At 42.7% G+C, this 25,715-nt stretch overlaps 1 protein-coding gene across 6 annotated transcripts in view; it reads right to left on the bottom strand.

The window, feature by feature from the left end:
• Positions 1-25,715, bottom strand: part of KLC1 (kinesin light chain 1) — a 406,453-nt gene that overhangs the window by 101,295 nt on the left and 279,443 nt on the right. For all 6 annotated transcript variants that reach the window (XM_078660245.1, XM_078660243.1, XM_078660246.1 and 3 more), the window contains exons 10-11: positions 9,192-9,241; positions 9,034-9,101 (exon numbers count right to left, since the gene is read on the bottom strand). In XM_078660245.1, the coding sequence (XP_078516371.1) occupies positions 9,034-9,101; positions 9,192-9,241 (118 nt within the window). The remainder of the gene's footprint in view (positions 1-9,033; positions 9,102-9,191; positions 9,242-25,715) is intronic.

Raw genomic sequence — 25,715 nt, 5'->3', positions numbered from 1 at the left:
TTCCTAAATAGCGATTCCTTAAAAATTGCTATTTAGGAATCGCAATTCCTTATGTTGATGCATGTGGCAGTTAGTTTTTATTATCCAGGCCATGACTCTTCCAAAACAGATTAAATCTTACAAAAAGAATACTTAAACCCTTGGAGGTTTTTGAAAGAAAAAGTGCATCATCTGTGAATAATAAAACTGGGACCTCTGAGCTTTTAATTTTTGGTGAATCGCTCTCCCGGCCCATCAAATATGTAATGCAGCCATTAATAAACAGTAAGAAGAAGGTGGGTGCCAGAACACAGCCCTGGCGGACTCCTCTTCTGATTGGAATATAGTTCCAAACCGGACCCTACCTGACCTTGACAAAGTGGTCTGTGTATAGCTGTTGGATCAAAAGTAAAAGCCCAGATGGTACCCCGATGTTTTCCGATACCTCCCAGAGTTTTACCCTGGGGACGAAATCAAAATCAGCCCCGCAGTTCTATGAACGAGACATACAGGGAACCTTGTTCTATATCTACTGATTAATATTTTATGGTCAGGAAGCATAAAACCTGGTCTATTGTGCTAGTCTTCGTTTTGACACCAGCTTGAAAATGCATAAGCACCTTGTTGGCAGATATCCACTTGCAAAGTCTTGTGTAAATTTGCTTACTGTATGCCTTTTGGATGCTCTCTGTGACGCTTATGGGTAGATAGTTGGCAGGAATATTCCTAGATCCTTCGTGAAGACTGGTATCAATTCTGCTACCTTACAAGAGTTAGGATTCAGGGTTCCTGCAACTATAGCATTTGAAAATTTATTTATGTATGGTCTCCATATTAATGGTTCAGAGCGATACAAATCAGAGGTTCTTATCAAGAACCAGGTGCTTTTCCAATTTTTGGGCCTATATTGTGTTATGGGCATCTTCCAGAACAAATTCCACTACCTCTGTCCTGCCGTCTTCAATTTCATTTTTCATTTGAAGACATAGGATCTACATTATAATCTATGCATGGTGATATGGTTGGAATTCCCCAGTTCTCATCCTCATCTTCAAACATTTCTAGCACCGGACACAGGGCTCAAAGCAAGGATTAAAATCTCCCATGATAACCACATGCTGCCTTTCCCATATTTTCAAAGTCAGAGATTCCTTATTTTGTGGGGTAGTTCTGTTGAAAATATTTATGAAAAAGAGAAGGAGTCCCTTGTTTTGGTGTTAATCTATGCACTAATAAGTCCAGAGAGGCTATTTCAATGTTCTTGATTATACAGTCAAGTGCTGTTTTTATACATATAGTTAGCTCTTCAGATGGTCTGCCCTCCTTGGATACTTGGGCCTCCCTGCTATATGTATTATTGCCTGATCTATAGACTTGACAAGTGGCCCAAGTCTCTTGGAAAAGACATATGTGGTGTTCATCGATGAACTTTCTCCAATCCTCTACAGCTAATTTAGATTTGATCCCTGCTAAGTTCCAATTCAGTATCCTTACATAGGGTGCTGCATGCGTGTTATTCATTTGTTTACTTCTTTGACCATTAATTCTACAAGGGACAATTTCCGCGGCTAGTTTATTGTCTATAAACTCTTTAGGTTATACAAATTTTCTTGAATGTACGAATGGATAGGTTGATCACTTTCCTGTCGAGCCCAATAAGTGCCCTGATCATTATCTGTGAAAACCTGGTCTTTCCTCGAGGCAATAGAGACTAAAGGCAGTCAGTCTAATGTGGCCGTGCCTCTTCCCATGGATGGAGCTGCAACCTATAAAGCTTAACAGGTTTTGCATTCATTGCGCCAGATCCTTCCTGGGCTTCGCTTGGGAGTTCCAGCTTGAACTGAAATTCAGATCCCTGTGGGGGAAAGAAGTGTGCTGGTCTAGCCTTCAACTAACTCTGCATTTCTCAACTTCACCTCAATTGATTCCCATTGCCCCCCTTACACAACATGATGTTCTACATAAACCATGTCTGAGTAAACAACTGAATAAAAATGTCGGGCATTCCGGATCCAATGTACAACTATGGTCTTTAAAGAGTCTCTGGTGACACCAACAGTTAGTTTGAGACCAATCATCATATACATAGTTTTAACCTGTTAAATTTGTGACCAGGAAAAGGAGAAATGAATGTATGAAACTGCGAGTTGGACAGGGAGCCTTAAAAGTACTTTGAACCAAAGATGGATCTGAACCTTGATTTTTGGGACTAAAATTATTACTTCCTGTGTAAGCACAAGTAACACAGCCAGAGTTTGCAACCCATCTGGCAGCTCCTGTATCATACATCCTTGGAGCTTCTAGGAAGTTCGATTCAAGTTTATCAGAATCTCCAGGAGGTATAGCAGTAGTGAAATCAAAATTAAAGGTGTCCAACAGTTTCTGATTCATGCAAGGCTTGGTTTGGCCAGAGTGTCCACAAGCCTTAGGATTACTCGCTTTAGGTCGCTCATCTCTGGTCTCAGTACATTAATGAGGTAAACAGTCTCTGCAAGCGTTGGTGAACCAGCATGGCTAGTTAGTTCATCAGATCTGGCTTTATTAAAAGTACCAGTCGGGTGTTTGGGGAGTGGATTGTCTGAGATGTAATTAGGCTGCAGGTTGCCATATTTATTTGTGTACTATACACTAGCTAGTATTTCTGCATTTGCTGCACTGCAAGTAGTTGAGCAGTCACTCAAACTAGAGGAAGTTAACTTACCAGCTGGTTGTGGCACCGCTGGGAAGTCATTTTCCCTGCAAGCTTTAGACCTTTTCTTTAAAATTTCAGCCACCTTTCCCCCTTTAGTTAGGCCTTCTTTACACAAAGCATTCATCTTTAAAATACTTTCTACTACTTTGAAGTTTTCAGGATCCAGCCTGATGTCTGGGGTTTGTTCTACAGGTGATGAACTTGCAGGTAGAAGCATCTATCAGAAATAAATGTTATAGAAAATATTCCATACTGGAAGAGACTTGAGAAGTTTGGTAATATCATGGTTGATGAGTGATAACTTAACCTTCTATAATACTGAATAAATCATCAAGTGAAATTTAGGGAGCATTTAAGGTAAACATTATTGTGAAAAGAGTTTACACATTAAAGTGATATGTCGGAATGCAATAGAAAAATGTGGAGAATAATCTTGACATTGAAGTTAGGATGATGGTGTAATTTGGATATCAAAAGGCTAGTGGTCTATTAGTGAAAAGTTAGTCTGCCTCTACTTGAATCTAGCGAACATGAGGGGATTGACCTATGTTTTGTACAGTTCTCATGTGGGACCAAAATAAAAGCAAGATTTTGCCATATGTGCAATTACTGATCTGCAGTATATTTGTTTCAGTTATAGATTTTGGATAAAATCATTTGGATACATATGAATAATGTAGTATAGGTATTAAGGACTAACTGTGAGGCGAGAATATTGTCAGAATAAAAATTTACTGTATTGAATAGTAATAGACAGGAAAGAAGCAAATTATATTAATGTATTAAACGTGCTGCTACGTTAGTTTTTCTGTTAACTGAAGATATACAATGAAATTTGTCATTATACTGAAATGTTTAATGTTGAGTGGTTTATGAATAGAATGGTCTTTTCCTCTCTCATCCTATGGGATTATGCCAAAAAAAGAAAAAAGAATGGTCTGTGAAAGGTTTTAGAGAGAAACTGAAATACAGAAGAAAATAATATCCTGCTGAAAGATAGACATGAAGGTTGGAAGTATTTTGAGTTCATTGTTTGTCTTTTTAATAAATGGTACACTTTTGAGAAAGAGGGCTAGCTCGAAACACCTGTTGGCGGGTTGGCTATTTGGATATAGAGCGGTGTTGGAACTGTGACATAAGAAGGACAAAATGAAAGAAACTTTCTTTTGAAACTACATTTGCATTTTTGACATTGGAACTCTTATTATGAAACTTTGAAAAAGAACTATGTATGTGATACCAAATAAGACCTTCAGTGTTATTTGATAGACTAAATAAGGTTCACGCATACTACCATGGTATACATAGGCTGTACAAATGTTCAACTCTATTCCATCTAGCAAAACTGGAAAAACATAGGTTTCTTGGAGAAAAGCCACATTTTATCTTCCTGGCTGTAAATTGCTTATAAATTGCTCAGATAACCAAACATAGCGAGCTCCATAATTTTATACCTAAGTCTGGAAAAGATTTACTACCTTTTCACAGTGTGTGAAAATGTGGAACGACCAGGAACCTACTCTTAAGGGGACTTGAGGCAATGTAAAGGAGTAAGATGAATGAACATTGACCATCATAACAAAAACTAGGAAATGGAAAGCTTAGTAGGCCAATGCATTATGTCTTCAACTGAACTTTCCTCACACCCAGTGGAAGGACTTTGTTACAGGAATTACTGTTCTGTTAATTTTTCTCAGGAGACAAGCAGCAGGATTCTGCACCTATTCCAAACGTATTCAAGGGGATCATTTTGTAAAGGTTATTACTATAATAGAGAGCCAAATTTCCGAAGGGAAAAACCAACATGCATATGAGAGCAGGGGGTGTACATGCTCACTTTGGCCACACAGCAACTAGTCGAAACATGAACACCATTCTTCAATTGGTAACAGTGAATATATACATTATGAAGCATGACGGACATGAAAAATAACTTCTTGGCAACCGTTGGGGAGTTTACTTAAGGGTAGGAGAAAGGAAAAGGATAAATGGGGGAACATCAGCGGAAGATCTGAGACACTACAGGTTTCAATTCAGTTTTTGTAAGACAGGTACTTTTTAATTGGGGTGAATGGTAGTCCATCATAAGTAATAAAGTCATTAATCTGTTAAGGGCAGGCAGAGCGTGAGAAGTTCCCCATTGACTAACGCGAACGTAGCGTATCCAAAATGACGGACGATACGTGCCAACCAGGAAGTGAAGGAGGTGGCCTAGACCACCAACCATGTCATGAGCATGTGACCGCAATCAAGGAGATACAAGAGGGAGCGGTACAAAAGGGGGTGGTGATGGAGGGAGCATCAGAACCAATCAAACACTCACACCCAGTCAAAAGATCTGGGTTTGATCCATCACCGTTCTTTAGCCCACTCTGCCACCCCAGTTCAGACATAGCTATATGCAAATCAGTCTGACCCTGTGCCTCATGGGAACAGTCCAGCCCGAACTGCCAAGCCATGCCTTCCCTGGACCGGAAACAAGCTTCCGAGGACCGGTTTCTGGCATTCCAGCCGTCTTCAGCCCGGCTTGCTTGAATCCAGTGACAAAGTGAGCAAGGGACTCACGTGTGAGCATACCCTGCCATACAAGAGGGAGCAGCAGAGAGGGACGCGCTGGTTCTTTGGTGGACGGAGAGTGGAGAAGGCCAGGAATCACGGCGGACGGAGAGTGGAGAAAGCGAGGAATCACAGCTAGAGAGAGACAGAAGAGCAGATGAGGATGCAAGGACCCGAGTTGGAGAAGACAACCCCCCGAAGCCCTTGGAGAGTTCACAAGAGCAGGAAGAGACCCCGAAAGACGTGAGACACTCCCAGAGCACTACTCTCGAGACGGGCACTCCAAAGGGAAACAAGGAGGCTGGATCTCTGCTCACCAAGGCCCAGGAGGGTCGTGGACTCAGGGAAGTGCCAGCTGCACAGTTATTTTCTTTAAAGGGTTTATGGGCAGGGTTACGAGCCACGGAAACTTAAAAACACAAAATCCCTCACTTAGGCACTTCACAGATAGGGCACTGATGGTTGTGCACAAATCTCCAAACTCCCTTGACTAACAAAAGCAATAGCCTGAACTTGTTTTCTTTGTTTGTTTCCCCTGGTTTGCATCATCCCTGCTGAGAACTGCACTCAAGAAGTAGGCACAAGCAGCAAGAGAAGATTTATTTATTTATTTATTTGAAAGTTTTATATAGAGCGGACAAGATCTTTGCAGATATCAGAGCGCTTTACAAAGAGTAGTACATGAGGGAGTATAGTCAGACAGATAAATCAATAGGTCAAAACAGTACAACTAGGTGGCTACAAAGCCAATCATGTGAGTGATACAGCACCTATGTTTGTTCAGAGACTGCCTTAAATTCATGAAAAACTGTTACACAGTTGAAAAGACGCTGTCTCCCTACGTTGGTGATAAACAATGCCAAAATAAAAGATAAAAATCCTTATAGTGGCATATAGCTAATTGTGTGCAAGGGAGGGTTCAGGGACACCCTGATGGGCTGACGTGAGGACATAGAGGTTTCATAATTTAAACCGGAGCTCAACTCCTGGTAGCTAAGGCACCCATCAGACACAATTTGGTTAAGACGTGTAAAGCATTTAGAAAGGAAAACAGTTAAATAGTCAAACATATAACATAATAAAAATAGACTAAAATGTAAATAAACAAAATGACACTAAAACAATTAAAAGGAACTAACGGAAGCTGGAGATATGAATTTTAAAAGATTTAAGAGAAAAAACAACATCATGAAAACATAAAGCACCAGTAGAAGGTATTGTTAGCCTGCTGCCAGGACCTAGGTGTGATTTCAAGCCAACCGCCATGGAGTCAGTTACACCATGCATATTCGTCCCAGTTAAAGATTTTACCTTCTGACTTCGTATTTGAAATGGAAGACAAACTCCTCAGCGAAGCAAGGCTGCAGAAAGCATCTGAGGAAGTATTTTTGAAGCTTGAAAGCCCATGGACAGAGTCCCACTGAAGTAGTTGGCTTTGAGAGGAAATGCTCAGAGAAGGAAAAGTTCATAATTCATGCCTAGAGAAGTCTGCTCGTCGGCTGGATACTTTTCGTGCCTTTACCCAGACAAGATTTGTACATTTGGACTTAGTCTTCTCTCTAGCGGGACAAGGCTGCAGGCTTCATCTGACAAGGAGTTCCAATTGGCCAGACACCTTCTCACTGAGGACCTGCTGAAACAGATTTGCTGCTGTTGAAATGACACAGGCAGAAGAAACCGGTCCCTTTAGTACAGCGTAGCTGGTTGTTGGCTGGATTGGCTCAGGTAGTAGGTCCCCTGGCGGCTGAAAGTCAGCATTTTTCTATGTTCCACAGCTTTTCAGTGATTGTAGGAGATGTCCGGTTAGACACAGCCAAGGGTCCCAGGACCTCAGGAACAGTACTTAGGGGTCAGAACTCACTTGAGACCAACAGAGGCCATCAGCATGATCCAGTCCAGGTCCAGTTGCATCTGGTCAGTTAGTCACTTCAGAAAAAAAGCAGCTTGCAGCTCATGTCCCTACAGTCAAATATGACATCATTCAACTGACCCCTGGCGTCTACTTCTTTGTCCTGAGTACAAGAAGGAGTGTGTCCAGTCATTCAGGGCTTCTCTCTAGTTACAGACAGCAGGTTCAGTCCTTTACTAATCAACAGCAAGTCCAGGGAATGTTCTGAGGAGGGTGTCTTGGGGTGCCACATTTATGGTGCCAATAGTTTGTGGGTCTGGATGACTCCTGGCGAACCTACCCATTTTTTCAGCAGATCCAGTTTGCCCTACTGCAAACAATCCAACAGTTCACCTTACTCCTAAACTCCAAGATGGAGGAACACTATCTCGCATATGCAGGCCATATGGGCCTGCCCAGAGGTGTGCCCAGGTTAGTGAGCATCCCTATCTTTTGCGGTCACTTGAAACCAATTTTGGGTGGTAGCCTCCCCCCCCAATGGGTTTGGAGCCCGTCTGGTAAATTTCATGTCCCTGCCTATTTTAAATTTATAAAGCACAATAGCCTATATACAAGTTGAAAATACATTTTTCTCTCATAAAAGGGCTTTAGTATATTGTCAACATCACTTTGGCAGGACCAAACTCGGAAATTTCACAATCCTAGGATTGCAACAGCAAAATATTTTGTTCATAAGGTTCTTGGTTTCAACACATGAGAGTGATTTACGTCACAACAGCTTCCCTCGATGTAAATTACCAATCACGTTTCCTAATAAATAGACATTAGGGGCCATATGTATGATGCTTGCATTTTTTTGCAACTCGCAAATTGTGTCGCTTTGCGACTCGCAATTTGCGCGTTGCAAAATACAATGTACAACAGTGTCGCAAACACTGTTAGCGATTCCCAATGAGGGGGAAAACGGGATGCATTTAAAAAAGAAAATGTAAACATTTTTCAGTATAATTTTTTAAGGGGAGGCATTGTCCCTGGGACCACTGCCTGCTCTTGAAAAATATTTTCGAACCCTTTCACAAAGAGGAAGGGATTCCCTACGGACCCCTTCCAGTTTGCGAATGGTTTACCACCTACTTGAAGTAGGTGGTAAACTGTGAGTGTTATGCAACCGCAAATGCGGTCGCAAAACAATGGTGTATACCATTTGGGCTCGCTATTAGGAAGGGATGCCCTTGGAACACCCCTGCCTAATAGCGAGTCGCAAACGCTATATTGCGAGTCTTTGACTTGCAAAATAGCGTTGGTTCATACCACCACAGTTTTTTGCAGTCGCAAAAGGCTTGAATACACTTTTCCGACCGCAAACAACGATCGTACATCTGGCCCTTAAGGCCTTGCAGCAACAATGTACCAAGAAGTGGCTAATGCAGTTTTTCAGTTGTCAGACAAACCTATTTGCTTTAATACTGCTACATTTATTACAGATACACAGACAATAATGATGGGGACAATACTGGAAGTGGCAGTGGCAATAATAGTTTTGGTTTTAGTGGCCATATTAATGATAGTGGTAATGGGAATGGTAACAGCAGTGGTGGTAAAGGTGTTATCTACTGGATGCATGCATGTCACAAATAATTGACTGTGATGATTGAATGTACTTTACAGATGTAAAATGGTTACTCATGTATTACAAAACAAGCTTTCCAGAAGAGGCGGAATGATACCCAAACAGTAAATTGCATAGTATAAGCCCAAACTATGCATACTTTAAAGAATTTGTAAGAAACAACAAGCCTAAACACATAAGTTGAATATGTTCTTTACATTTCAAACATTGTATGAATACAAGTACAATGGCTGTATGATACCCATTTTACAAAAGCCTAGTAGTGTTATCAGTCCTATACCCAATTGGAAGCAACACATACAAAATACAATCCTAAAACCTACTCACCTGTCTACTTTGCAAGCTTTGTACCAGCCGCCATACTCCCCAAATGACGAGCCATCTTTCAGCTTTCCCTAAATCATTAAAGAATAAGAGTGGATTTTATTTGGGTAATGCAATAATGCAAATACACATAGAGGGCATAGAAAAAATGAAACCCTTACTTTGCATTCTTCTCTCTCTTCTGCATGCATCCAAATGGGTTTGTTTTCATCTGAAAAATTAAACAGAACATTTTCAGCATAATGACCTCTGAAAATCTTAGGTAAGCATCAAAAATCCAAGTATAAATGCATTTCAAATTTAATTTAACACAATGTCAAGCCTATTATACAGTTGGTCATTTCAATGCTACTTTTTTTTTTAAATCCTGGATTCATCAAAAGTAGGTAATTACAATTTGAGTTTAGTGGTAATAGCGGACAATCACCGAAATGTGTTTGTTTATGGAAAATATTACTTATCCTGTAAGCATCTGTTTGCAGTGTTGTAGATTCACATGTTCTGTATAATCCTGCCATCTAGTCTTGGGCCTGAATATTTGCAACATGTGATTCTTCCAACAAGTTAGTCAAAGGATCTATTGTTACACCACCTTTAGTCCACAATCAGGGGCATAGTTTAGCCAGTGAGGTGTGGTGAAGGTGTGAGATGACCAAGGTTAGGGATGGACTGTTTCCATGAGGAACAGGATCCGTACTGAAGGATCAGGACCAGTACTGTTTTGCATTCGGTAGGCTTCTTTCTAGAGAGTCACAGTGACACAAAACAATAGGTTTTAATTTCTACCCTAAGTGATTGCCACTAGTTAGACTATTTGCAAACATTCATCCCATCACTTTTTGGATATTTGATTACCAGTAGTATGCCTTGGAACATGAAACTAGGGCAGCTTCCCACACCTGCTACTGCTAAAGTTTATGAATTCCAAAAAGGAATATATTTGGACCCATTCGAATAGTACTTCTATGGGTTCAGATTTACTACTTTTTAAGTAAAAGGGGACATACAGAAAAATAGACAGACGGAGAGATATGATACAAAAAAATTAAATGATCAAGCTAAAACCCTTAGTGAAATGAGAATGACGAGAAAAACAACAACCGTAGCAGACCTAATTTAGGGCGCCCAGACTGAACTACCAAGGGGTGTCAAACCCAAAACACACCCATTGAAGCTACATCCCTGCCAGCCCCACCTGGGCCTGATTGTTCTCCCTGGGAACTAATGACCATGGTCACATACAAACATAACGTCCTGGATTCACTGCGCTTGCGTCACTTAAATGTATTTTCACTGCACACACTCTTCTTTGTCTTTGGTACAAGAAACCATGATGGTAGAGTTAGCAAAACCGTGCATGTGGGCAGGGCTCCATATTTCTAGTACTCACCTTTTAATTCATTTTATCAAGCAAGACTAGGCGACCGCCTAGGGCGGCAAAAGGGAGAATTTTTGTTCACTTTGAACCTACGAAAGTAGAGCTAGGCTGCCGCCTAGTCTTACCTAATGGTAGAAACGGCCCTGATAGAGTAATGACAAGGTGGGTATTTGTGCAAAAGAAAACGTAAGCCACGTACGCTAACCAGCTGGTTCCGTAGCTTAGCAATGGCAAACTGAGTTGCCCTACATCAGAGTAAAGGGGCGTAGCTCTATGGTGACAAACGCGCAAGGTGGTATGTGGGATGAGCCTTCAATAGCTACCTAAGTGTTAATATCACTGCTACTGCAAATTAAATAGTAGCTCAGTGCACCTTTTTCTGCACTTTATTTTTAAATCTAATTCTATTTCATTTTTCTTCCGGACGAATAATACTTACTATTGCATTTCTTGAACATTATACCCCACGTTAGAGCTAGCCTTCTTGGAAATAACAAGGTAATTGGCGTAACAACGGTTTTAAAATACAGCAACAAATCACTCATTTCAAATGTCGACCATGCATATACACTACTCTGGTGACTCTGCTGAATGTCAGACTAAGAGGCAGTAAACGAGTTTCCTGGGTTCGGGGAGAGAATGGGGTTTGCAGGGCCAGGGCACGTCAGAGGACTGTAGTGAAAGTGAACTCAGTTTATCATCTTCCACTCGGAATATTGTGCCTGTTCTTCCTGCCCTCGTACCTGAATGTGTACAATGGAGTCCGATGTCTCGGAAATCACGGAGCTCTCCCTCATCGACAGGCATATCACTAGGTATGTAACGGTTGCTCGTCCTGCAATAATTCACTGCAGAGTTTAATGAAAACCTGCGTTGTCTTTCCGACCCACACCTCCCTTTCCTCAGCCCCTAGACAGCCCCGAGTTGAACTATTAAAAATGGTTATTGTTCTCCTTCGGAATTCTGGGCTGAAATATTGGCAGCTCAGCTTTGCGCCAGTTGTCAGAATAATAGGCTGTTCATGACTAACAAAAATGAATGTGTCCTCATGATGTAACGCAACTTGTGCTCGTGTAAAGCACTCTGATACCCGATACTTTTGGGTCAGATTCCGCTATATAAAACTCGTAAAAAAAACAAGCATTGGAAATGCAATAGGTCTCGCAGTAGAAAAGTTGGAGCTATTGGTTTTGTAAATGACAATTTTTTTTAATGTGTTTGTCTTGAAAATAGCAAAATTAATAGCTTTGTCATTTACAATGCCAATACTGTAAACTTTTTCAAATGTGACACCTATAGCATTTGTAATGCAACATGTTTTGTATGTACGTGACTTAGATGTATTCATCTAACAAATACAAATGTCTTTTAATTTTTTTAAATAATACTGAAATAAAAGTTGTTGTAATTTATAATAGCAATAGCTTAAACTATTGTAAATAACTTTTGTGAAGATTATGTTCAGTGTATTTTATTGTGACAAATCCAAGAACAGAGGTGAAATATTAACATTTTTGTGACATTTGTAATAAAGCTTGAAACATTGAGAGAACATATTTGAACCAGTTGTTGTTGAATGGTTGCACAGAGTGATGCTGCGAGGGCGATAGGTAGAGTGAGGGCGATAGGTAGAGTGAGGGCGATAGGTAGAGTGAGGGCGATAGGTAGAGTGAGGGCGATAGGTAGAGTGAGGGCGATAGGTAGAGTGAGGGCGATAGGTAGAGTGAGGGCGATAGATCGATAGATTGAGCGCACTGTTAACTGTATGTTGCTGAGAATCGGCCTGTGGGTTCACTGCTGAACTCTGAGCAGTATTTCAGTATAGGGTAAACAGCCTGCCTATAATTCCATCCACCTTCATTGAGAGCGGGTACTCAGGCATGAGGTTTGTGGCAACACAGATTACAATTCACCTAGATGTTACGGTAATATGTATAGTGCATTAATCACACAAGAGGGTATCCATTCCTCCAGAATCAATGTCCTCCCACAAAACACTGCATCTAAGTCTCCTGTTCTTACGTTCACATTGTTGTGTTCTAAAAAGTATTCCTATAGGAGCTGCATCGTTTAATACAGAAAGCTCGGGGGTGGGGGACTGGGGTCATATCGTGAAATACAATGAAATGCCCTTTAGCTGGTTTTGGTAAAGCTGCTCTGCTGTTCCTGCATACATTATCTCTTAAAGCTGCGCTGCTGTTCATGCATACATTATATCTTAAAGTGTATGAGTTGTGGTATACGCTGTAGACAGTACAGATAGTTGTTTCTTAAAATGTACTGCAGATGATGCAGTTTTAGCAATCCCCGGTGCATGGACTCGTTCTGAGCCTGCACATTAACATAGGTCAAGACCACGAAGTTCAACTTTCATTTGTACTGCCTCCATGTCAAATGAAGCTTAAAATGTATACTGAAACAAGGCTTGACAACTGACATCCTCAGCTGTACAAAACAATACTGCATTTAATGGAAACATGTTGAGATGTGCTTGTTCTTTCCCCCAAGGTGGAAAACACATTATACCAATGCACACTGCACAGAATACAAGTGTTAAATTCCTTGTACAGCTGCCTGGCTGCAACATAATCCCACACTGCTTTAAAAAACCTACCAAAAAAACACTTCATTCTGATGGTGAATGGCTCATTCAAATGACCGAGGCACCCTGCAAGGGATGGATCTTCTTACTACTGTTGGCAGGGGGAGAAACAGAAAGGCATGGGGAAAAGCAGAAGGGCAAATGGAGTGAAAGAACGGCAGGGGAGAAATAGGAGCCTTATTAAAGACAGAAAGGCTAAGAAGAAACAGACGGGCAAGGAAAGTGACGATGGGGCATTGAGGAGACGGAAGGGTATGGGGAGAGAAGGGTATAGGAAAAACAGAATGTTGGGGAAGAGACAGGTGAGGGGAGAATCATATGGTTGTTGAAATAAACAGAAAGGAAGGAGGCAGTACAGAAAAAGAGAAGTAAGAAAAGGTCAGGGTATTCCTAGTTTTCATCCCATTCATAGGGGCTGCACGTAATTTTACTGTTTATGGGCGGGGTGGGCTCAGTGCGTGCACCAGAGCACACATGGCGGTGGTACGGCGCTCACAGAGCTGTGCACAAGTGCTCCTATTCACAAGGGCTGTGCGTTATTTTACTGCTTATGGACGGAGCATGCTTGGTGCGTGTACCGGAGCACACGTGCTAATGTGTACATCGCTCACAAAATGGGTGACTGCTCCTGTTCACACACGCTGCATGTTATTTACTTCCTGCCAAAGCAGATGCGGGCAGGAAATGTGCAACTAGGTTCAAAAGGAACAGGGGAGTCATGGTGCTTAATTCCTGATAACCTGAAACACTCACTAAAACGCTTCTTACCGCTATTCCTGGAAAAATTAGTCTACATCATTGCTCAAAATATAGAACTGGCCATGACGTCCCCCTTCATCTGAAGGGACCTGTGCTTGCGTAGAACATACATTTCTGTCACACAATTTTTTTTTAAATTGAGTTTATGCCGGACGCGTGCAATTCCTGATCTGACAGTGCCTCCGTTTTTAACGATGATGTTTGGGTACTGTCAGACCAGCACCTGGCCTTTCTATTCCGGTCTGAAAACAGGCATATAATCTCAGCTCACGTGTTTGGCTGTAGCTTTGTTTACACACGTCCTGGTGAGTGAGTGTGGAGTCTCACTGCCCTGCCTCTTGGAGTTCATTTTCTGCCTCTGCTCACTGATGTCTATCCCTAGTTGCCTGGTGCTTTCCGTGTGTAGCCATTTCCAGGGGCCTTCTTGCTTGCATACAAAACAAGATTGTAAAAAAATATCACATGGTTATTTTACGATGTTGCTGAGGGCGATTCCGGCAACACTTTGGTTTGGGTGAAATCATGGACAGGAGTAGGCACGCAACTGCCATGATTTTATGTTATAAAAAAAAAAACAGCGAGTTGGAGCTGCGCAGAACAAAACGTGCAAGCCCCATAATTTAATGTAAAAATAAATAATAAACAAGTTAAGAGAGCTGCACACCCATCCAGTGAGTGGTGGGTGTGGCCCCATTGTGTAATTGAAAGCAAATATAGCGTGCTGCAAACACATCCCGCCAGGTACATAAAACCGAGCTGGCTGCATGAGCGAGGGGGTTGGAGAGGGGAAAAGCGAGAAAGGCTTCTGGCTATAGTGAGATTCAGGGCTGCACCGATTACGTTACACACAGGGCACAAGTCCTAACAAGGAAGCAAAGCAAACAGCCGGAGAAGAGAGAAAACGGCAGGAATCGAAGTAAAGAGGAGGATGCAAGGAGAGGTACAGAGGGAGTTAGCATTAAAGAAGACACGGCCGGCGGCCGTGAAACTGAAAGTACGGCCGGCCGGCCGTGAATAATTAGGGGATGAGCGCACGCTGAGAAGCTGCCTTTGATGTGGTAATGCGAGGCAGGCAGGCAGGCAGGCGGCTGGTGGCATTGTGCACACGCTTTTTAGGGCTTGCGCTTGCGCAATGACCTAAAAAGCACATGCACTTCAAGAAATCGCCAGTGGAATCGTGCTTGGGTAAACGCTGTTTACGCCCCTATAGAGCTTCGCCAGCTATGCGCATGCGCACAGCAGGCGAGCCCTAAAAAAGCACTGACCTCTAGCCTAGTGTTATGCCCCGATTCCGTCATCCAGTAGTGACATTTTAGGCCATCGTCAGTGTACACGCTGGGACTACACATCCCAGAATGCAATGCACAGGTGGCCGCAAACCTATTATTGGTTGAAGGTGTTCCAAAACATAGAACCACTTGTCAACTATGGTGAAGTGCGCATTCTGATTTGCACCGGCTCAAATCCTGGTCAGGATTACTCTCATTGTGGTACCAGGCCTGAGCTTGTCAATAACTTCTATTCACAGCGCCAAGAAGCAGTTCATTCTATGTTGTACGCCAAACTTTATTAACGTCTTGCCATAGTCTCTGATTAGGGTAGATTTGAGCATCATGAACTATAATCTCCCTGACGTGAAAATCTTTTAATTGTTGTGATCAGCCTGGATTAAATGGATACAATGGTAGATGATAACTATTTCAGGTGCCTCAGTGAAAAAAACAAGCGTTGGCAAAACCACTTGGTCGGGTCTTGGAAGATGGTGCAAGTTGCCATTTTTGTTGTTTCTGGTTTTGAAAACGAGGTTCTATTGGGCATCCATGTACATAGTTCTGTTAGTGTATGGCTACCATAACTGTCTGGCCTCGGCCTTTCGTTGAGGTCGTTTGCAGGACTGACTGTTGTGATCGTGTTTCCTGATAGTAAATGAGTAACATAGAAGGGTTCAGCAGTAGAGGGTGCGCCTCTCTAGCTTGGATTACAGGGCGAGAGAGTGATGGTAGTAAAAGGGAGGGAGCGGCATTTTTCAATTCTCGCCTAGGGTGGCAAAACACCTTGAAATGGCCCTGGGACTGAAGGCTTCATGTACTAAGCCAGAGTCGCAATACAGGAGGGCGCAAAGACAAATTAATAGGGTGATCCAGAGCCGAGCAAGACGTCTAGCTTGGCCCTAAAAGTCCATGCAAAAGCAGAGCCATGAAAATATTTGGCATATATATTAACCAATAAAACCATAATTTAACTATATGATACAAGCTCTTCAACATTCAAAAAAGTGAATTTTTTTAACACGCAGAAGTGTTATATCACTGCATTGCCAGATATTTATTAAAAGTGATATACATGGCTCGCACGACAATGTCATTAGTGAACTACGAGCCATAAAACCTAAGCAAGCCCTATATTTTTATTATAGATGAAGCAACATTATAGACTAATGAATCAAACATAGGAGGTGCTTGTACAGCACAAATCCTGTACTCAGGTATTTAAAAGTGCGCTCATATGTGACAATATAGAACAAGCATTTACAATGCAATGGTCTCGGCATTATTAAAGGTAGAGCTATTGGCATTGCTCATTACATTTTTTTTCATTTTTTTTAACAAATAAATGGTATTGTCATTTACAATGGCAATAGGTGAGCATTAGAGAGTAGTAGAGAGTATTCGCGGACACAGAGCCACACACACAGAGAGCCCCACACACACACACACAGAGCCCCCACACACACACACACAGAGCCCCCCCACACACACACACAGCGAGTCCCACACACACACACACAGCGAGTCCCACACACACACACACACAGCGAGCCCCACACAAACACACAGCGAGCCCCACACAAACACACAGCGAGCCACACACAAACACACAGCGAGCCACACACACACACACACAGGGAGCCACACACACACACACACACACACACACAGCGAGCCACACACACACACACACACACAGCGAGCTACACACACACACACACACACACACAGCGAGCCACACACACACACACACACAGCGAGCCACACACACACAAAGCCACACACAGAGCCACCCACACAAAGCCACCCACACAAAGCCACCCACACACACACACACAGAGAGCCACTCTCACAGTCATTCAAGAGCCTTTTGTTCCCTTCTTTCCAGATACTCGCAGATTGTACTGAAATCTAAGAATAGAATGGAAGTAAAAAGACTCAAGAATTGTGCACCCCCGTATATGAGGTCACCTTTCTATTTTTTTTTGGTATGTTTTGGATCCTACGGGCAACTAGGTCACATACAACTAACTACATCGTCAATTTTTAAAAATTAACTAATGCACATCATTTATGAATGTAATTAAGTGATTTATGGGTGCCATTAAAATCAATTCTGTAATCAATCAATTTGCGCAAATGATAGCCCAAACCTCATTCCTCGGTCATTCTTGGAAGAGGCTGATTCTAAAGAACAAAGCGCCACATCCTTGCAAACCAGATGTTTAAGGTTTTTATGCCTTCTGGAACTACTAGCATCGAGATTTATACATTTTCCCTAAAATACACAACCAATCTTAAAGAAACCATACAGTTGAAATAACGCAGTGATTCAGTGCATTTTAAAATAAGGCCAAGGACCAGAACAATTTCTTTTATGGCAGAATTCACGTCCACCAGGGTAGCATAAATTCCTCGTCCACCATGCTGAAAGGGGTCAATCTGCCACATTTAAAGTTATCCCTCGTGTTGGTTTTGAATTCTCCCCTGAAGTGGCTGCCTTGGCCATGCGAGGAGCCACTGAGGAAGATATATAGATGATGACTCTACCAATGTGTCCAAATGCATCGACCGCAAAAGTAGCTTCTCTGTCTGCTGTCCTTAGCACTAAATGGCAATACTGCTGAGGGACTTAAGCACAAACGGGGCAAACCTGTCGACCTAAGCAAAGGCAATGGACTTTTTCAAACTTTGGGCCAAAAATCATAACATTAAGATTTCCATCCTCAAAGCCCGTTGGGTCAGGCATTCAACATTTTGCTCATGAAGCCCTTTGACATTGCCCTGGAGTCAGTGGTAAGTAACTTCAGCATTACAAGTAATCTTTGAAAACAGGCCCTGGATGCATTTACATAACATGAGATACATGTTCCTTCGCAGAGTCTGAAAAGAACTCTTTGCTACAGACCATTGCAGGGCAGATGACCATTGACATAGATACTTTATGAAACTGTTCTGTGGTAGCTCAGCACCCACTTTGTGCAGTCCCGAATGGTTCCCACATCCTGTAATGGCCAGTCCAGGCAGGGTAGAAAAAGACCACTCTGACACCACCCATAGGACACAGGAAAATAGTAGTCAGAAGAGGGTAGGGTGAGGGTTAGAAAAAAAAAGAAGATAAATGTGGAAGAGTAGGTAAGGAGAGGTTAAATCAGAGTTCAGTTAGGGTTATGTCAAGTGAGATTAAAAGGTGTCAAAGCAGAAGTGCTAAAAAAAAGGCGTTTCTGAAACAGGAGATAATGAAAGCAGCTTCCTGCCCTGAAAATGATGAGGGGTGACCTTGGATTTCAGCTGCACATGCCAAAAAGAAACGTTTGCTGGTGGCATATGGCCAACTGGATGTCAGTTTCAGGAAGAGCCGTGCATAAAGACGTGTGTGGCTTCTGCCGTAGCCCCCACTGGCTTACCTAAACTGGAAGGGAGAGAAGTTACAGTAGCAGCAACCAGAGAACCAGGGGGCAGGGATGCTAGAACATGCATTCATTTGGTTGTGTGTTTCAATAACCCTTGCTAGGAGCCTGAGGTGTCCTCTACTAGAATAATTCCCTGTCCGCTTTACTGTGTTTGACAATACATTGGGAATCAGGCAATTATCGGTTAAGTACAGACGGATAGATGGGAAGGCAGCTTTAGTAAACTACAAGTTGAACAAGCACAGCGAGGGAGCAGGGAAGCAAGCACAGCGAGGGTGCAGGGAAGCAAGCACAGCGACGGTGCAGGGAAGCAAGCACAGCGAGAGGAGCAAGCATAGCGAGGGGAGCAAGCATATGAAAGCGGAAACATCTCAAACCTAAAAAAAAAAGAGCAGTGGCAAGGACGAGACGCAGACTCGGGGAGTAGAAAATATCTGCCGGAGAGGGTAGGCATATGGAGCAGAAAGCTTTCAGGAAAGAATGGTTCACACGATACCTGTTGTAAATACTCAGGCATACAAGGCAAGTGACTGGAAGCCTTAGAAAATAAAAGAAAGAGGGACGACAGCGGTAGCACTTACCTTGGTCCTTCCGTTGAACCTGAAGTTGCTGAGCTTCCCGTTACAGTGCCGGATTAGGTCGTCCATGCAACTCATCAGGCACCCGATGGCCTTGCATTCGCGAAAATGTTTTTGAATGTAGGGTTGTTGTTTACGTTTGAACTAAAGGGTAATAATGTGCGCTAAAGCTCTGCTGGTGTCTGACCCCGGTTGAATGCCCGTCTCTACCAGTGGTAGGTCACAGTGAGACTGGCGCTGTGTCTGGGTTTGTGTGAACAGCCCTGCGCTTGGGCCTGTCCTGGGACGCGGAGCAGAGGACGGAAGTCAAGGGAAAATAAAGGGTAATAATGTGCGTTAAAGCTCTGCCGATGTCTGACCCCGGTTGAAAGCCCGTCTCTACCAGTGGTAGGTCACAGTGAGACTCTGCCGGTGTGTCTGGGTTCGTGTGAACAGCCCTGTGCTTGGGCCTGTCCCGGGACGCGGAGCAGAGGAAGGAAGTCCAGGGAGGACGGAGCATCCTGTGCGGCTCAGCCGGGAGCTGCCGCAGCTCATCTGGGACCAGAGGCTTAGAGCTGCGGGCACCTCGGTCTCAGGAGCCGCAGGCACCCGGATAAACGCTTGATTAAAAGGGGCTGGCATCGCGCAGCTTGTAAGGCAGCCGTCTTCCCACAGACAGGAGACCCGTATTCCGTGCCCGGGACACAGAAGAGCGGAGAGGCTCGAGGCTGTGACCGGCGGCGTTGCGGTACCCTGGCACTCTTATCCGGGACAGAGCTGATGAGAAACCATGACCTGCGGCTCCCTCGCTTCCCTCTCACGAGCCCATGGAACGCAGGGAGAGAGGCGCTCTGGTGCACCGAGGTAAGGCCGGATAATGTTCGGAAGTGCCTCTAACACGATAGGTGCATGGTTCTGGCATTTCCTGTGGGGACAGCGAGAGCGGTCGACCTCATCAGCGGGAGGGAGGCGGGAACAAAGACACGGACAGCGGGAGGGGGGCGGGAAAAAGACACGGCGGGAACGAGGACAGCGAGAGCGGCCGACCTCCTCAGCGGGAGGGGGGCGGGAACAAAGACACGGACAGCGGGAGGGGGCAGGAAAAAGACACGGCGGGAACGAGGACAGCGAGAGCGGCCAACCTCATCTTAACGAGCAGCAAACTGGCGGCCGCAAAGCTCCGAACATCTTCGGATTCGGGGGCGTGTTTTGGTGTTCTGAGTGATGGATGACGTCACAGGTGGAAAGAACGCAAAAAACAAGCCCCCGAATCCGAAAGAGACGGGGCTTGATTGGAGTGACGCCCCTCTCCTCCAATGGCTGGCCTCCGTTTAGGAAGCCAGCCAATAGAGGAGAGAGGCGGGTTCAAGCCCCGTACTAAAAAACCTTAAATCTCCGACCAGAGACTGCGCAAGCGAAGCCTTTAGGTCCTCGACCTAAAAAGGAGGCTTTGTGAAATAAAATATTTGCCTAGGATCACATAATTTGGGCATGCAGGAAAGCCATATTGATTCCAGCTTATCTAGTTTTTATTTTTCATATTCAGCCACCAGATGAGTATCTGTCTCTCTCCCTCCTGTTTACATTAAAGGTCACCGTTATATAATATATTCTTAGCTCAAGACAAACCGACACAGATAGCAAATCAGACTCGGGCCCCCAAACCCAACTACCAAGCCAAGAATGCATTTATTTGGGGAGTATCAAACTCCAAACACCCCCCTGAAGCTACAACCTTGTCCACAATACACCTGTACACTGGCTTCACCTCAGATTGTTTCCAACTCGGCAGGTAAGTAGAGTAAGTGGTAGAGTAAGTAGAGTGCAGTGTCGAAGACAGAGTGTGCTCTATTTAGTAAAGGAAGAAACAAGGAGAAAATAAAATCTGCTATCGCTGACTTCCACGAAGGAAGCAGGGTGTATGTGAATCTACAGCACTACATACTACATACTACAAACTGATGGTTACAGGTTAAATACAATTTTACGTTTGTAGCATGAGTAGCTGTAAATACCATTGCTCTGTATGGACTATTAAACAGTCCCTATCCAAAGTGGTAACTACCAAGCAGATTGCATTGCAATTGAATTTATATAAGCTTAATACCCCTAGAGTTGAAGTGCTTTACAACAAGTAGAAAGCTCCTCCGGAACCTATGGTTACTGTTTAATTCAGTCATCATTGGTTTTTGAGATCAATAATGTGCTCACAGGAAACCATTACATGCATTTGCTTTAATTTTTTGTGGCAATATTACATTGATACAAGTTAGTTGTGATCATTTGTTGGGCAATATGGGTTCATAGGTTGGTGAGATGAATAGATAGGCTGATGATGCAGATGTTTAAAAAAGTGTTCTTAAGACCGCTCGGCCAATCAAACCTTGTTGGAATGCTAGAATGTCCACAAAATAAGGCTTGGTAAAAGTATGTGCCACTGACCAAGTATTGGCCTTGCAGATATAACTTAAAAGGATATTACCTAAAAAGGCAAGAGTTAAATTTTTTTTGCTTGTAGGGTGGGCCTTAGGAGGCCATCCATCTACCTGGCAATGCTAGCTTTGTAAATGCCATGCCTCAGTGGGATTTCACGAAAGCTAAAAAAAATTGAGTGAATTTCTTAAAGGCTCATTTCTTTCAATGTAGTACCTGAGCACTATCGTAACATCCAGAGTGTGAAGGTCCCTTTCTCTGGTTGTGGAATGAAGACGGGGAGCTCAAAGGGCTGGTTTATGTGGAAAGGCAAAACAACATTGGGCAGATATTTGGGATTGGAGCGAAGTACTACCCTATGTTTTTGAACTTGGATAAATGGTTCCTGAACTGTGAGAACTTGATGCTCACTGATATGTCTGAGAGAGGTGATTCCAATTAAGAAAGTCACCTTCCAAGATAAGAACTGTAGTCGGCAAGAATGCAGGAGTTCAAACAGAAGACTTTGAGTTGTGTAAGAACCACATTAAGGTTTCAGCCAGGTGCTGATAGAGTCTTTGGAGGTCTAACCCTTTTAGACCCTCCATAAAAGCCTTTATAACTGGTATTTTGAACAGACAATAGTACTGGCTGTTTTGAAGGTATCCTGCAATTTAAGTTAAGTTCAATATTATGGAAGTGTAGGCAAGGCTTGCGTTTAAGTGTAGGAGGTAAGAAAGAATGTCCTGCACAGAACTTGTTAGAGGGTCTAAGTGTTTAGAGATGCAATAATGCATGATCCTTTATCACTTAGCGGCAAAACAGATGTGAATAGTGGAAAATCAGGCTTACCATCAGGATAACCATACATTCCTCTGGAAGGTTTAGGCAGCCAAACTCTAGTTATTCCAGTGCCAGATTCTAAGATTCAGCTGTTTGGAATCGGGGTTGTCTTTTGAGGACCATGAATGATAAAGTTTGGTGTGTGGTCTGGTTTACAAGAGTTATCCTTAAATCCAACAACGTTACCTTCAATTGTAAACACTATCTGCAGATACAAGGGACTTCCATGGGCACTTGGATGGCTCCATACTATCCAAATATCTACATTGGTAAATTGGAGCATCAAACCACTGGTATGGCTAAGATACAATGATGACATTTATATTATGGAATGCAGGAAGTAGAAGATTAGAAGAATTTACAGCTTATATCAATAGTAGCCATCCTACCATCATATTCACCAGCAAGAACACTAAACAGAAGCACCAGCTTCCTTTTCTGGATGTGCTGCTTACTGTTTATGGACAGAACACTGTACCTGATCTATACCACAAGCCTACAGATGCTCATTTTTAGCATAACTGGACTTCATGTCACCCACACCACACTATACTCAGCGCCATCTACAGTCAAGCACTCTGCAGAAATTAGGACGCTTGTAAAGGACATCTATAGGAGCTTGCTTTATTATTTAAAATATGAGGCTATCCTCTGCATACCATACAGCAACAAATTGAAAAGTCTTTGCTGTGAACCAGGGAAGTACTCATTTGGAATACAAACAGTAGAAACAAAAGTGACAGAATCCCATTTGTGGTGGACTTTCATCCATAAGCTCTTAACTACAAAAACATATGCAAAAAATTGTCTCCTTATTATCCATCTGTGCAAAAAATGAGACAGGTTTTTCTAAAACCGCCAGTCACTGATTATCCTAGAGCTCCCAATTAACAAACTCTTATTGTGAGAGCTGAACTCAAGCAAGCTATAATAGATGGAGGGGTTCATTGCTGTGGTTCTAAAATGTGCACTGCATTGTAAAAGCTTTTGCAAACATCAGCAGTAACAAGTTCTGCACACAAAGAAAACCTATGGCATATGACAGTATATTACATGCAGATCAACAGGCATTATTTATGTGATTCCGTGCCAACACCAAAGCTATAAAAATCAGTATATAGGTCAAACAGTGAATGGCATCCATACACTATTCAGGAATCACAAATCAGCAATCATTAATAAAAAACTTAACAAGCCTATAGCCAATCATGTTAACCTTGTGAACAATTTGCTATCAGATTTTTAGATCTTCCCTGTGGAATACGTCATAAAGGAACTACTACTGGCCAGAGAAAACTTCTAGATGTACCATTTAAAATCATTACATCCAGATGGACTGAACATGACTGACACCACCACCAGATTACTGCATATATCAAAAGATCTCAGGACTACATTGTAGTGGAAATATATCCTTGTTCTTAGGCGCATCACTTCTTTCTTGGCTATTACATTTCTCAGTGACTCATTTCACTAAACTTTCACCCAAAAAAAGTTCATCCACCTCAGCCTCTTCCTGGAAAGTTTCTATGATCTGTCAAGTGGGGCCAAGAAAAAAGTGGGGTCCCATTTTTGATCGACTTATTTAAACACAGCGACAGCAAAAACTGCAGAACAGAATGACACCAAATTCGGCAGGAAGATAGATCTTGGTACATAGATTGGTTTGTGTGTGATTTGGTATAAATCCGTTCAGTCGTTTTTGAGAAATTTAGTGTAAAATATTAAGTGTAAAATAGAAACGCCACCATTACTGTTTACTGTGGAAAATTGGATGTGAAGTGGAAATGAAGTAAAACAGCTGTATAAGGGACAGCAGAACAGCATGCTGTCCCCCTAGATTTAGAGAGGAGGTATCTCATTAACTAATTTTTTGAAAATCTCATGGAATTGGGAATAGTAAAGAGTATGTAAGAGGTGTAAGATAGACGCTGGTTAAAAGGTTAAAACTTTTTTTTTTTTAAATGTTGGGTTCTTGTGAGACTCGCGGGATTGTGAATAGCAGGAAGAAGTAGGCAATGTTTCAAAACACTCTGCAATGCACACTTGTTATTGTATGAAGGAGCCTTACTAGAGATGGTGTTTATCAGACTATTATTTATGCTAATTCGTTTGAGAAGAGTTGCGAGTAGAGTTAAGGGTCATCCAACCAGCCTATTGTCAGTCAGTCAAAGAAGCTTTATTAACTATACAAATCATAAAAGCATTACACATAAAAGATTAAAAAGCAGTAGAAAAGTTACAAATCTGGATAAAAACATTTGTGTAAAATAGCAAAAAAACAATCAGAGCAATAATTATATAGTAAATTACATGACAAGACAAAAAATAAAAGCATAAAAATCAGACAGTCTCATCCACCTTTAAAATCATATTGGGCCCCACAGATCACCTCATGCCCACATGCAACTACATGATTTAAGAAAATTTTATCATTTTCATTTTTCAGCTATGATTTGATGGAATCGAATATACCACATCCACCTCAAGAATATTGCCACTGGGATTGCATACCTAGGAGATGGATCAGAGCGAAGAATTCGCAGAGCTGTGTTGTGTGAGCTAGTACCTATATTCTTACAAAGCTGCACCAACCAAACTTTACGCAGGCCAGCGTAAGCACGGCAGGCAAAGAGCACATGCAAATATGTTTCTGTGTGTTTAACACATAACTGCCATTTATTGTTCCTGGTGGAGGACCATTTAGATGTAAAGCACTTTAGGGGCTAAGATCCTGATCTAAATTGGAAATAAAACTTTCAGTCCCAAGGCTTTCTGATAATATCCCAGTAAGGCTCAGGCATGGTTTTATCTGTAGAAAGGACCCCGAAAGTGAAGTGGAGTCATGGCGCCTAATGAACAAGTTACTTACCTTCGGTAACGCTTTTTCTGGTAGATACTATATCTGCCTGTGGATTCCTCACCTTGTGAATATCCCCCTTGCGTCAGCAACGTTCGGAAATTTTCTTCGTAGCACGCCGACGTGGGCGACGTCACAGGAGCACGGCATCGCGCGCGACTCCGTCTGACGTCACCGACCCCATATCAGGACCACGCCGGCGTGATGACGTCAGTTCCGCCCTTTTTTCCGTGCCTTCGAGGCACACGGACGGACCAACGATAGCAAATATGCAAATATACAATGTACACAGTACATATAGAACAAAATCAATACAATAGTATAAACCATATATACAGAAAGACCAGGAATAGCAGAGTGGACAACGGGGAGGCGGGTGGGTCAGTGAGGAATCCACAGGCAGATATAGTATCTACCAGAAAAAGCGTTACCGAACATAAGTAACTTGTTCTTCTGATAGATACATCTGCCGTGTGGATTCCTCACCTTGTGAATAGATTCCCACAGCAGTCCCCACTCCCGGAGGAGGGTGTCCACTCTGCTACACCAGGAAATCTTGGAGGACAGAGCGCGCGAAGTGGCCATCCCTCCTC

The sequence above is a fragment of the Lissotriton helveticus genome, chromosome 9, assembly GCF_964261635.1.
Source record: "Lissotriton helveticus chromosome 9, aLisHel1.1, whole genome shotgun sequence".
In the NCBI taxonomy this organism is placed as follows: Eukaryota; Metazoa; Chordata; class Amphibia; order Caudata; family Salamandridae; genus Lissotriton; species Lissotriton helveticus.
This window is presented reverse-complemented; position numbering and strand designations above follow the sequence as displayed.